Here is a 13,864-nt window from a genome sequence, read left to right as displayed (position 1 = left end):
CCCACACACACACAAACACAAACACACCAACACAGACAGAGAGAGGCACACACACAGAGAGACACACACAAACATGAACACGCACACTCACACAGATGGACACACACTCTCTCTCACACACACACACACACACAAACAGATATAGACACAGGCATATGCACAGACAGACACGAACACACACATCACTGTATTCATTTAACTTATACACACAAACACCACTTACTGCACTAACTTTTTAGATACACATGATGCATACAGGACTTTGGTCTCAGGCCTGGCCACTGTCTCCTCAAATAAGTCACAGCTTCATTTGGGGCATAAGAGAGACACTAGCTGGCTTTGTGCTTTTACAGACTCTGTAGGCCGCAAGAGTACACCACCACCTCCACCACACAATAGCAGGCTTTCTCTACAAGGCCTTTCCTCCATCTCCCTCTCTCTCTCTATCTCCATCGCTCTTTCTCTCTCTCTTCCTCTCTGTGCACACAGCTATTAATCACACCTGTTTTTTGATTGGGCAGCCGCAGTGAGTCTGGTGGTATGGCCTACAATTTATATCATGATATCATTAGAAAAATGGATTAAAACAATGCATATCCCAATACTTTTTACTTGACCTAGTTAAGTTTACCTTATTTGTCCCTTATTTGATTTCTGAGTGCAAAAGACTGAACTGAACTGTAGGACTCTGCTAAGTGACTGTTGCTTACAGTAAGAGTTGGTTCATTCCATGTGGCTACTAGTGTTGTAGTGTAGTCTAGTGTAGTGTTGCACTTACAGTAAAATAGAACATTGTAAGTATTTACATTCTGAGTTGTAACAACTGCTACTTGTCAAGGTTTATTTTCCCTGGAAAATAGCTTGATATCTAAACAATGGGATTTCCTGGGAGAGCCAACGTGATGGACTCTGTATGCCACAGCACATTAATTCCCATCAGGCCGTAGACTGATTCATAATGATTCATAATGAGATACGTCCCTGTTAGAGAATAGAATAGGCTGTGCGGGAAGTCTCTGCAACTTCACTACAACAGGGCCTCCGGTGGGGAAAAAAGCAGTTCCGATCAGGCCAGTGTATTACTGTTAGTGAGCTGATACATATCAGACATTGAGATTAGAATTGCACAGAGGACTATTGTTCAGTTGTGCCATATTGGCCACAATTCTGTGACTGAGAATTAGGGAGAGTTACACTACTTCTGTTTTTTCATTGATTAATTCTTTGAGACATACTGTTCCTTTCTTTACTGAGGTTAGGTGACAATTCCCAAATTTCACTTTAAGGAGTCCTTATATGCCCCGGACCCAGTTGCTCAACAACAAAACACAAAGAGCACTGGAGGGAGGTCAAAACTGTAAATGCTAAAGTTAGCACTGGATTGTTTGAGCTGTCAGTGATGCTAACATTCAGCGCCTCTGGCAGCATGCAAGGTGCAGATCTGACAAGCTCTGGCTTGGGCAGGGAGTGAGAGGTGGGAAGAAAGCAAGACCTACTGGTTCACCTAAGGGCCCTGGCGCTCCTGGAGTCTTGCTGTCCTCTCCTGGATAACCCTGGGAAGTATCAAAACAAACCTTAGCGTTAGCACAACACACAGAGGGATGGAGGGAGGGGAGGACAGTTTCGCAACAGCAGCAAGACATGGTGTGCCTCTAGAACAAGTGGCCCCAGGGTGTCCTATGGCTTTACGTCGGGCATAATTCCTGAGATGCCAAATATTTGATGTATCGTTAGGTAACCGTGAGATCGCATGTCTCCCCTAGGTCGAGCCCCTGTAGTTAACGCAGTGTTATCATAGTTTTGGAGCAAGGAGTTATTCCGCACAGGAAAAATAAAGACGTGGGTTTACCTTTTCACCTTTAGGGCCTGGCGGGCCTACGGGACCTGGCTTACCCAAGTGGCCCTGAGATGAACAAAGGAAAACAACAGAAAATGAGAAAAAAGAGAGAGAGAGAGGGAGAGAGAAAGAAAGACAGAGAGATATAGAGAGATAGAGAAAGAGAGAGAGTATACAGAAGACAATTAAATCAGACGAGACAACAGCAGTACACTCTAGACACAAAACTCACAACCAATGATCAAAATGCACATTTTTCAAAACTCTAACCCTTTTCTCAATTGCTTGGATACAATACACATACAACTTAGATCATTTGTTCATTCAACAAAACTCACCTGTTCAATATGATACAACTTAACATCAAAGTACTACTATTTCAAAAGGCAATTCACACATTACATTTCAAATGAGCGTCTATTCATTTCCTTACAATGATCTAACTATCAATTGATACAACTGCTCAAAATGATAAGTAACTGTTGCATTACTCTTATGCAGTTGTATGGAAACACGAAACAGACACACAATCGTCCATGTTTACTGCAAATCATGAAAGTTTCAAGATACTGTAACGAGATTCACTGTCACCAATTAGCATGGAGCATGAACCAATTAGACTACAATATACATGGATGTAGCCTAATATTTAATATTTTATATTTTCATCAGGTTGTCTTTTCTTTTCTATTTCATAGCTAATTATTTTTACTTTAATTCAAATAAACCTATGTTGTGATTGTACTGTAGTGTTTCGCATCAATATATTACAAACTTTGATCAATGATTCCACTGTGTCTGTAGTATTCTCTCTACTACTGCAGTACTTTTACAGAGATGTGTTTACTGTACTGTTCCTGTAGTACCATAATGAAACCTGTATCACCTATTTTGTTCTACAATATCTAATGATTGTACGAACAATGACACAATGAAACTATTGGTTGCTTTTGTGCGGGTGATCTATAGTTATGTTTCAGTGGTATTTCACGGTAAATTTGTTTTTTGAACCAATGATTGTGCAATTGCAAGATTTCTTTGAAGATGTGAATGTACAATCCAATGTTTTGAACATTAGAGGGCCTGTGTTACAAGTGATAACCGTTTTGAGTTTTGTGTCTAGAGTTTTGAAAAATGACATCAAGGTTCTGAAAATAGTAGCAAAGTGATTGTAAAAAACTGTAAAACACAACAGGTGTTGTGTGCTTGGCAGAGTGTCTTTGTGGGAGTGGGTGTGTGTGTGTGTGTGTGTGTGTGTGTGTGTGTGTGTGTGTGTGTGTGTGTGTGTGTATGTGTGTGTGTGTGTGTGTCTGTGGGTGGGTGTGTGTCTGTGGGTGGATGTGTGCGTGTGAGTGTGTGTGTGTGTGTGTGTGTGTGTGTTTGTGTGTACGTGCCTGCATACATATGAAAATGATTTGTTCTCGTAAAAGAAGAGAGTAAAACGAGAGCTTTATACGTCCCTGTAAAAAAACCTAGTTAGTGAGTGATATGTTAACATGATGGGTCTGGCAGGGCTCTGAGGTGCACGGCTGGTGTTTGAGGTCGTGCCGCATGCAGTGTGTGTGTGTGTGTGTGTGTGTGTGTCTGTCTGTATGCCTGTCTGTACTGTACGCCTGTCTCTTCTTGTTCGGACATCTCGGTTGCTTAAGCGCCTTTGTTGATGTGAAGCAGGGCGGGCCAAGGACACAAAGACAGGCCTGTTTGTGTTCAGGTTGACGCGAGCGAATGAGCGAACGAGCAAGCAAGTGAACGAGCAAGCGAGCGAGCGAGCCACAGGCTTCCCTGGATCCGTCACTGTCAGCGGGCCCACTGTGCGGTAACATTTGGATGCGTCACGAGGTGGAGAAGCAGACCGAACGGGCCTCTTGCGATTCCACAGAGGACTCAAGACTTGTTCAGGAACAGAACATTAGTATTGAGTCATTACATTCTTCATAATCTTTTATTTTTACGAGGTCTGAATCTGATAATGTCCAGCTGGTGCTCCACATCAAGAGCTGATTTGTGGCTACTTTATAGTAGAATTAAAGATCGAACAGATTGGATTAAATTAGATCATAATGAAGCGCTTTTTCACAACTTGATCAGTGGCTTTTGAGGCAGAGGTGTGCAGAAGCCTGCAAATGGAGCTTTAATTATTGTGTGGATTTGCACCTAGTAACATGCTTTTGTGTCTGTGTGCACACACTTAATGGGCACATCAAATAAGTGTTTGCATAATGTGTGTGTGTGTGTGTGTGTGTGTGGGGGGGGGGGGGTGTTGGGGGCGTGGTTGTACCGTGTTACCTAGCAATGTTTTTGTGTCTGTGTGCATGCTGAAAGGGCACATAAAAAAAAGTGTTTGCATATGTGTGTGTCTGCGTGTGTGTGTGTGTGTGTGTGTGTGTGTGTGTGTTTGTGTTGGGGGGCAATGTTAAGCTTACTGTGTATCCTTCCATTCCAGGCTCTCCCATGAGTCCCATCATCCCTGGCTGACCCTGAGGATGATGCAGAAAACAGAGACAAACGATCAGCGTGTTTGTTTTCGGTTCTGGCTTTTCATTTCAACCTGAGTGGGTTTTCTAAATATAACCGTGGGGTGTTTACTGCCAGCTACGCTGTCTGCACCCCCACACTCTGTTTCATGGACATAAAAGAACATCTATCTCAAGTGTCAACGCCTGTTATAAAACACCTACTGGCACATACGGTTGGACTGAGGTAAATAACTTCCTGTTACTGTTTTTTCCCCATATAACTTCAGTCGAGTCTTTAGCAAAGAAAGGAACTGGATTTGACTTTGAAAATAATATCTGCTTAAATTTAAGCAACACACAATTGGATTGTGTGTCCCCCAGCTCAACCGGCTTAGAAATCATTTCTGTGGTAATTGCCACAGGGAGAGATTAGCTTTTATGCTCATAATCGTTCTAAATGGAATAAGAGAGGAGTGAAAGAAAAGATCAAATTAGTTATGGGTAAAAAAACCTCACTCCCATTTAGCAAAAGACCATTGGTAGGAGGGCTGCTAAGTCTTAGCAATGGAAGTCCTATTGACCTGCTGCTGCTAAGTCAGTTGTTTAGTCTTTGGGAGAGCGATTTGTTTGAAGCCACACAGAAGAAAAGCCCTCTTTGTTGCGTCAAAGGGCCAGTACATGAGTTCAGCTACGCACAGAAAGTGGCTAGGAACAACTCATTAGCCCGCACTGGACATTGGGACAGGTTGAGTCACCTCACCTCGCCTCACCCGCACGAAACAGGACACGACTCAAAGCTGGGCTCCGACCCAATCTTACACCATCCTATCTTTCTACACCCTCCCCCCAAATTAAAAGTCACATGTGCCTCACCAACCACTCATAACATTTGCGTTTGGGCTGGCCAAATAATGAACCAAAAAGCAACTCTGTCTTTCTCTTTCTCTCTCTCTCTCTCTCTCTCTCTCTCTCTCTCTCTCTCTCTCTCTCTCTCTCTCTCTCTCTCTTTTTCTGCTCCGGGTGAAAGTAGAGCCGAATGATCTAATGGGTTTCTGGCTCTGCTGGCGAAGGTTTCTGGAAATGAGAGTGTCAGGACTGGCACAGTGCCCTGCTGGGTTAAGCAGAGCAATTGGGGCCACGGCGGGTCAGGGTAGGTGGAACTCACCAGAGGGCCTCGCGTTCCTCGCGCACCCTTCGGTCCGCCTTCGCCAGGTTGTCCGATCAGTCCGTGGTCGCCCATCTCGCCCAAGGCACCTGGAGGTCCCATTTCACCCTGTGGCAACAAACAAACAAGCACACAAACAATGCTGAAACAAATCAACACGCAGGATTAAAGAGTTAAACCGAGCACATTACTGATTCTTGGATTACAGGAGGAATTAGGAAAGCAAGGCTTCTTAACGCTAAAGCATGAAAAGGTGAGAACACAGCATAGTGGTAAGGAATGGACGTAAACACAAATAATCCTAACCGAAGACCCAGAGCTGGCTAACGCACCATGCGTGACATAGACCAGAGTTTAATGCAGTATTAAAAGAGAAGCTCACTTGAAGTTATTAGCACATGATGACGTTTACTGTGGGAAACCTTTTTGCTGAGCCATCACCGCTTACCTTTTTTCCAGGACGTCCGCGGTTTCCCTGGAGTCCTTGTTTTCCCTCTGGTCCCTGGTTATGAAAGAACGTACAGTAAGACTGTTGTAATACCTCAAAGTCACTGGCACAAAGCCTTGAGCTAGCACTCAATGACTGGCCATCAATGTAATCAAGCCAGTCAGACTAGCATTAGTCATGGTCGCCTAATATAACAGTGGAGTGCCTCCTACCGGCGCACACACACTGTTTCCTGGAAGAGAACGTCTTTTTTTTGGTTTTCGTTTACTTAGCGAGTAAACCTGTAATACCTAAAGATAGCTTATATTTATTAACAGCGTCCATCCTTTGGCTAAGCTTGGAGAATTATGAGGAATTGGACTTGATTTGAAAAAGTGAGGCACGAAATGGAAGACATTCAAACTAGAGATCTAGTGTTTCAGACGCTGCCTTCAAAGGGCTTAAGCCAAGGGAGCTGCCAGAAGAAGACATAATGTGAGTGTCTAGGAGAAGGATGCATTCTCTCTTTTTTGTAATTTGGCATATTCATTGCTTCATCAAAATCATCTCTACGTCCCTGGCAATGCTGTGGCTTACCGGAAAGCCTCTCTTCCCTGGCTCACCGGGGGGTCCAGGGGGTCCGGGGTCTCCCTCCTCTACCCTTTCCCCAACCTCTCCCATGGGCCCGGGTTCACCTGGGTCTCCCTGGAAATCCAACCAACATTAAGTTCCAAAAAGATCAACCAAGCAATGAAATACAATCAAATCATCAGCATACAATAAACAATTCTTTAGTGATTATAGAGCAGACTGTTGAGGAGACTTATTGAGGATATCTTTACTCCACATGACCATTTGATTCAGCTCAATACAAATTAACCAGTGGGTTGAACTGCACTGGTATCTGTCATATCTGTGAAGGGTGGAAGACATGGTGGGCTTTTATCTGGTTACCTTATGTCCATCCTTTCCCTGGGGCCCATCCTCACCAACTGGACCAAGAGGCCCCTAAAAAAAAACACATACATACACACACACACACACACACACACATTGATGTCATGGCATGGCTTAGCTTTCTGTTTTAATAAATATCACATGCACCAGAAACATTCATGTGTAATGGTCCTTGACACACATAAACATAAACATGATTGAAATCAAGTCATGCCTAAACGCTATGGAAAGCAACTCGCTTTGAACCAATACGTCTCCAGAAGGCCTCTGTGTCTGTGTGTAATTTGGTTTAATCGACAAAACCATCTTCATCTGTACTGATAGATGAAGGCCAGACCCCACAGCGAAGCTGAAAGGGCCTCTTGTTGGTTAGACTGGTTATCCAATCTTTTTTTCCAGTATAGCGATGCTGCCTTTCTGGAATTTGAACGATTACAAGGACACAATATCCCATAGTCCAGGAAGAAAATAGCCCCGCTAAGGCCAAAGATATTAGTGTCAATACCAAATGTGCAATAAAAACAAGAGCCTGTTTGAACAATTTAGACAAACAACGGAGAGAGCTGGGTCACTAAGGACCCCTGTGTCTCTGTAGACCGTAGGGGAGCGAGAGAGAGAGGGATAGAGCTAGAGATAGAGATAGAGAGAGAGAAAGATAAAGAAAGAGAGAGAGAATTTAAGAGGGGGAGAGAGAGAGATAGAGATAGAGAGAGATCATTTAAGAGGGAGAGAGAGAGAGAGACATAGATAGAGACAGCGAGAGAGAAAGGGAATTAAAGAGAGGGAAAGCAAGAGAACCCGTTCGATTCAAAGTGTTTGAAATGAATTAACACAACGCAGGCAGTCCAGTCCCGCAGGCCTGTCTGTAGGCCAGATTAGGCCTCTGCCCTCAGAATCCAGCAGAGCAAATATACAGACGGCTCGTGTTCGCCCAAACACAAGCGTGGAGGATAAGCCCCGCTGGGGGGCAAAGACAGTGTGTGTGTGTGTGTGTGTGTGTGTGTGTGTGTGTGTGTTGGGCGGTACTTACCCTCATCCCTAGCTGGCCTTGCTCACCCTCCTGTCCTGGCGGCCCCATATCGCCCTGAGGAAGACCAAACACACACACACACACACACACACACACACACACACACAGACACACTTCAGCAGACGGTCTCGCTAACTTGACAGAGCATGTCACTTAATTAGGCTGGGGAATGATCAACAATCCTGGGCTTTCCTTTCAGAGCTACAGTATGAGGCTATCGTTTATGCAGAACTAATAAATGATGTCTTAATTAGCCCATGTTTTGAGAGCACACAATGTGCTGTTATGGAATCTGGGTCATGCAGTCGTACATTCCAGTGGAAACAGTGGCATCTCTGCAGCTCGTGGGCCATCGATTAGAACGTGAGTCTTGCTGGTTCTAGAGGTTCTAAAAAGCTCACCTTTGCTTCGGGTTCTCCAACAGGACCTTGTTCCCCTTCTGGACCAGGGGGTCCCTGTGGGAAGAAGGATAGCATGACTTGTGGTTGTATTTTTTTTATTGTGAGCGATAAAGGTTTGACTTAAAAGGCAAAAGGTGAAAGCCAAAAGTACAAACTTTGCCAAAAGTATACTTAATAGCTTGACGCGGGCCTTAACAGCTTGACCAAGGGCCTACTCTCTGACCTGACCCTTTAATCCATCCAGGGCCATTGCCCTGAATAGCTAAAGATAAGTCATTGCATACCAGTGTGTGTGTGTGTGTGTGTGTGTGTGTGTTTGTGTGTGTGTGTGTCTGTGTGTCTGTATGTCCAGAGTTGGGCAACTGTAAACTTAATGTGAAGTTCATCATTGCAAAGACTGGATTGACTTCTGGACTAACAGTTTATTATAAGGCTCTTCACAATGCAAGTAGAACGCTCCATTGACTTGAATGGGATTTCCAAAAGTTCTACCGGTCATTCATTTCTGATAGAGGACCTCAGAACGAAATACTGACCACTGTCAACGGCAACAGAGTTTGTTTCTTTCCTCGTTTTGGCAAGGAGCCGTGTAATAAGCAGGATAATGTATAGAATGCAGATCATTATCAGAAAATGAAGTACCTTCAGGGTGAAACAAGACCCCTCCGCTATGTGTCGGGGTCCAGTTTGCCCTATCGGTACTTATTTTCCCGATAACCAATGACCAGCGTTTTATACATTATCCCTTACATACAGTACCACACATGTATGCATGTTCCTGACCATGCAGTGTTAGACAGACTGAGAGCATGCCACTGTGATGGTCACCTCCAGGCCTTGTTCTCCATCAGGTCCAGCATCCCCTGGTGGTCCTTTGGGGCCCTGTATCAGAACCACAAACAGAACATCATGTTATTGGATAGGCACATGTTGTATCATGGACACTGTGTTATAACACACCAGTTCAACAAGTCCACTGAGATTGCTTCCCACAGAGAAGGACAGAGGACACAATTTGCAACGTGCTGACTCAACTAAATAATTTGGATTCAGGCTTGCTGTTCTTGGAGCTGTTGAGATGCCGAAACCTGGAAAATAAACCCGCTTTTGTTTGTGTGTGTTTGCGTGTTTGCGTGTGTGTGTGTGTGTGTGTGTGTGTGTGTGTGTGTCTCTCTCTCTCTCTCTCTCTCTCTCTCTCTCTCTCTCTCTCTCTCTCTCTAGCACTCTCTCTGTGTGTGAGTGTGTCTGTAAGGCTTAGGAATATTTTCCCATAATACTCATGACAAACCAATGTTGATGATTCTGATGAAAACCACACAGCGCGAGTGTGTGTGTGTGTGTGTGTTTGTGTGTGTGTGTGTGTGCGTGCGCGTGTGTATGCATGTGTGTCTGTGCCAGAATTATTACATGCGCCCGTGTGTGTGGCCATGTGTTTGTGTGTGTGTGTGTGTGCGTGCGCGTGTGTATGCATGTGTGTCTGTGCCAGAATTATTACATGCGCCCGTGTGTGTGGCCATGTGTTTGTGTCTGTGAGTCAGTGTGCACATGTGCATGTGAGTGTGTGTGTGTGTGTGTGTGTGAATGCATGTGTTCCCATCTCTCTCTCTCACTGGAAAATCAGTAGGGGCGGTATGGGTAAACTACATGCGCTGCAGCGTGTCTGCGGTTGAGCTTGTCTGTGCTGATTAATGAGGAGAGATCCCGTAAAAGCCTTTGCAACCCAATCTTACTGTATGTGCATATGTGCACAGGCTACATCTAATCACTGGATCGGTCCATATGTCTTCATTTGTGGGTACGTTGGTGAGATGTCCATGTGTAGGAACATGAGAAAAATACCAACGGGGGGTGGGGGTGGGGGGGGATATGTGCCCCCCCCAAGTATCGAAGAACGGAAAAACGAGTCGCTCTGCATCAAAGCGCTCCCGAGCCCAATTACAGTGTTCTACAGACCTGCCCCCAGACAGCTGATTAGCTCAGCGGGACGTTCAACAGAGTGGCAGAGGTGTTGACACACTCCTCCGAGCGCAGGAAACACACGTTGCGCCGGACGGGGTGTTCACTCATTCATTTAGAGGTATCGCCATGAACTCCAGTTATGCTTTGTGCGTGTGAGTGTGTGTGAGAGTGTGTGTGTGTGTGTGTGTGTGTGTGTGTATGTGTGTGTGTGTAGAGAGGGGGGAGGATGACATTTCAAAGATGGAAAATGGGCCTTGTCACCCTGGCTCTTGCCCTCTGAGCGCAGCAGTTACTGGAACTCAGTTCACGGCTTGGGGGAATTCAGATGGAAAAAATGCTCCGCATTGACAGAGAGAAAGACGTGGTAATCTTGTAAACACTTACCGCAGTTAAAATAAATAGATGTGGTTTTGCAATAATGTTGGAAAATCTCAAATGATTATGAATTATTATGCTGAGAGGACAGCGAGGAATTCTAAACTCAGTACTCCTCCATATGCCATATCATTGTGTATACCATTATCATTGTGTGTATACCATAATTTAGGATGAGTAAGAGACTGGGAAATCAGTATCTGGCATCCACATGTTATGTAAGTTATTAAATAAACATACAGTAATGTTTTGTCAACTATCAAATGAATGTAATGTTTTTCAATTAGTAAGGAAAACTGGGCAGCATTAACAAACTTTATCCTTGTGGTGGTGTGATAACAGCTTAGCTATATTTCTACATAGCTGAAGTCATGTCTATGGTGAGCTCTTTGAAGATTACTGTGAAGCCACTTCAAACAAGTTCAACACCACTTCATCTGTGCAAGTATACAAGCTTTTGTTCTAGGATCAGTGCATATTTAGACAACTGTGCTTGACATTTCCCACAGTGACACAGCAATATACTTTGTGTTTTCACTTTCAGCATTAGATGAAGCAGATTGAGTACAACTGCCTGAAACTAGAGACCATTTTCAGTTATTAGAGCAGTCGTTAGAGTCTGGTCATGTCATAACACCCATATAAACAGCATGTGAGAGTCAGAATGTGGCGTAGTGTCATACTCACAGGTTCACCTTGGGCTCCTCGTTCTCCTGTGTTGCCCACGATGCCTTGCTTACCCTGTGAGACAGACACATTAAATTAGATTAAATTAAATTAAACTAAACCCTCTTTATCTGGTAGCCTTGGGTAAAGTTGCCGTTTAAGGTGGATTTGGTGGTGGTTTGACATTTAGCAAGGTTCAACGTTAAAAGTTCACCCTTTCAGCATGTGGTGGTAGGGCAAATTTTGTTTTGTCCGGAATCCAAAAAGGCAATCATGCACTCAAATGCGTAGGTTGATGGAACAACTGCACTCTACTACGCCGCATTGAAACTAGGCACATGGCATGGAAAAAACAGGTGACATTTAACACTACTCATACGATCTCACTTCCATCACAGTAGTGTGTGCTTATCTACAGTGTACAGGGAGAGAAAATCTATGTGTCCCAGAATATTTTTTTTTTCAAAACCTTTTCTAAACCAGTGGTCCTAGACTAGTGCCCATGCACAGCAAAATCTATTGGCAACCTATGTCTTACTGTTACTGAACAAGAGCCTGAAACCAAACCGAATCTCACGCTCAATAACAGTTCATTAAGGCAATGAGATCCAGAGAGCGAAAAAAGAACCTGTCTGTTGGGGGCCTAGAGGCCAACTCTTGACACCTTGAGGCAAGCTTAAAGGCTTTATCAGCCTAATGCTCTTAATATGCTTTCTGCCTCTATTAAATATCATTCCAAATAAAGCCTTTGAAAGGCTTCCAGGGCCCTATCTCCGCTGGACGGGCCTAATGGGATGTAAACCACTAATCTCTCAACACCAGGAGCTCCACTTGCACTGGACCTCAAGCCTTTTCGCCTGTTTAGGTTCCATCCATCCCAAAAAAGGACAAGCTGGAAACAAAGCAGACCCAGCAGGGGCCAGCTTAAGCGGCCTTTTTTTCTCTCCCCTCTCTCTCTCTCTCTCCCCTCTCTTTCTCTCTATCTCTCTCTGTGTGTGTTTCTCTTTCTGGCCGCCCAGCAAGGATGAGGATGATTGAACTTCCTGCCTCTGGCATTTTTATATGTCTATCTCTCTGTCTCTCTCTGTCTCTCTCTCTCTGTCTCTCTCTCCCTCTCTCTTTCGCTCTCTGTCTGTCTCTATCTTTCATCGGTGTGTCTTTTATGGAAGACAGTCTTTCGAAACTTTAATAAGGCTTGCATTTCCATCCAGAAATATTTGGCACAAGCCTTATCTATATTTGCACAAACCACGGCTGGTAACTGAGCGCAACTCAATAAGACGAAAACAAGTAGGAAGACCCAGCTGGTCTGTGCCAAGTTTTTGATCAGAACGGCCAAAGAAATGCCCCTACTGTCTGTAACGGCCCACGGCGGAATGTCTCCCCTTTTTGTTCTTTGTGTCTCGAGGGGAAACACTGCACCAAAATGCTTTCTGCTCTATCTCCTTTCAATCGGTTTCCTGTCGAAAAACAGACCGTATAACTGTGGTGATCTCAAAGCTGATTTATAGAGAGTGGTGCCGTCGCTGGCGAATTTCCGCAAGGCCCACCTGAAGACACTCAGACGTAACGTAAATCACGGCACAACGCTGCACGTAAGCTCTAATTAGCCTCCTCGGTCGTCTCCAAACAAACTGTAAATCCTGTCCCTCTCTGATAGCTTCATCACCAAACATATGTTTGGACATGTTAAAATAAAGGCGAGGAGATAAACAGGGCATTTAATGGGGTATACTGACCATGGAATGAGCTCATATATCTGAAGTAAAAATGACATAATGATGGTGTAATCATAGCTTGCCGCTATACTTCAACATGTCCTGCAGGACAGCTGCAGAGATGATCCCATATAAAGTACTGACGTGCAGCCTTGGCCCTGACTGAATTCCTTCAAATGCAACTTGCCAGTTGCAACACAGCATGTCGCTCGGGCTGACACTAGAGGGCGCTATAACTCCAGGAGATGAGTGGTACTGCACGATGAAGGGAGAGTGAGCAAGACAGAGGATGAAAACTGTACTGAGGGTGCGAGAAGGAGGGGACGAGTGAGAGAAGAAGGGAGAGAGGAGAAAAAAGACAAAGGAGGAATTGGGTCTTTCGGCCAGTTTTGCTGGAGGATCTGTGTTGATGTTAATTGTTTCATTACGCTGGTAAACAAACGGCGCGGCTGGGGGACTGGCCTGTTCTGATCTCTGTGAGTTTAAGACAATGCGCGAGTGTTGTTTCATCGGGGCCAGCCAGGGTTTAGGCCGCAGTCACTGAACTGTCATCGTATCCCCCACTGCCACTTGAAAAATGAGCTTACAAAAGCACTCGCGTGGAGAAGAGAGGAGGAGAGGACAGGAGAGGAGAGGGGAAGAGAGGGGAGGGGAGGGGAGGAGAGGGGAGGAGGTGGGGACGACTCAAGGATGGGTCACTGCTGTTGGGACGATGCAGGCACTCCGCAAGTCAGCAGATATGCGGGGTAGTTAGAGAGGACAATGAAACTGTCTCTCCTTTCTGTCTGAGATGAGGCAAACAGGCAAAACACACCTTACAGATGCAGCTTTTGCAACTTTCAAATGGGACAAATCAAATGCCATAAAATGTGC

At 44.7% G+C, this 13,864-nt stretch overlaps 1 protein-coding gene across 1 annotated transcript in view; it reads right to left on the bottom strand.

Annotated features, from left to right (window-relative positions):
* LOC134102478 (collagen alpha-1(XXIV) chain) overlaps window positions 1-13,864 on the bottom strand; it is a 107,726-nt gene that overhangs the window by 16,779 nt on the left and 77,083 nt on the right. The window contains exons 32-42 of the mRNA XM_062556586.1: window positions 11,295-11,348; window positions 9,102-9,155; window positions 8,274-8,327; window positions 7,873-7,926; window positions 6,840-6,893; window positions 6,483-6,590; window positions 5,907-5,960; window positions 5,459-5,566; window positions 4,261-4,314; window positions 1,850-1,903; window positions 1,497-1,553 (exon numbers count right to left, since the gene is read on the bottom strand). Of these exons, the coding sequence (XP_062412570.1) occupies window positions 1,497-1,553; window positions 1,850-1,903; window positions 4,261-4,314; window positions 5,459-5,566; window positions 5,907-5,960; window positions 6,483-6,590; window positions 6,840-6,893; window positions 7,873-7,926; window positions 8,274-8,327; window positions 9,102-9,155; window positions 11,295-11,348 (705 nt within the window). The remainder of the gene's footprint in view (window positions 1-1,496; window positions 1,554-1,849; window positions 1,904-4,260; window positions 4,315-5,458; window positions 5,567-5,906; window positions 5,961-6,482; window positions 6,591-6,839; window positions 6,894-7,872; window positions 7,927-8,273; window positions 8,328-9,101; window positions 9,156-11,294; window positions 11,349-13,864) is intronic.

The sequence above is a fragment of the Sardina pilchardus genome, chromosome 15, assembly GCF_963854185.1.
Source record: "Sardina pilchardus chromosome 15, fSarPil1.1, whole genome shotgun sequence".
NCBI lineage: Eukaryota > Metazoa > Chordata > Actinopteri > Clupeiformes > Clupeidae > Sardina > Sardina pilchardus.
The sequence above is the reverse complement of the archived record's forward strand: the minus strand, read 5'-3'. Positions and strand labels throughout refer to the sequence as shown.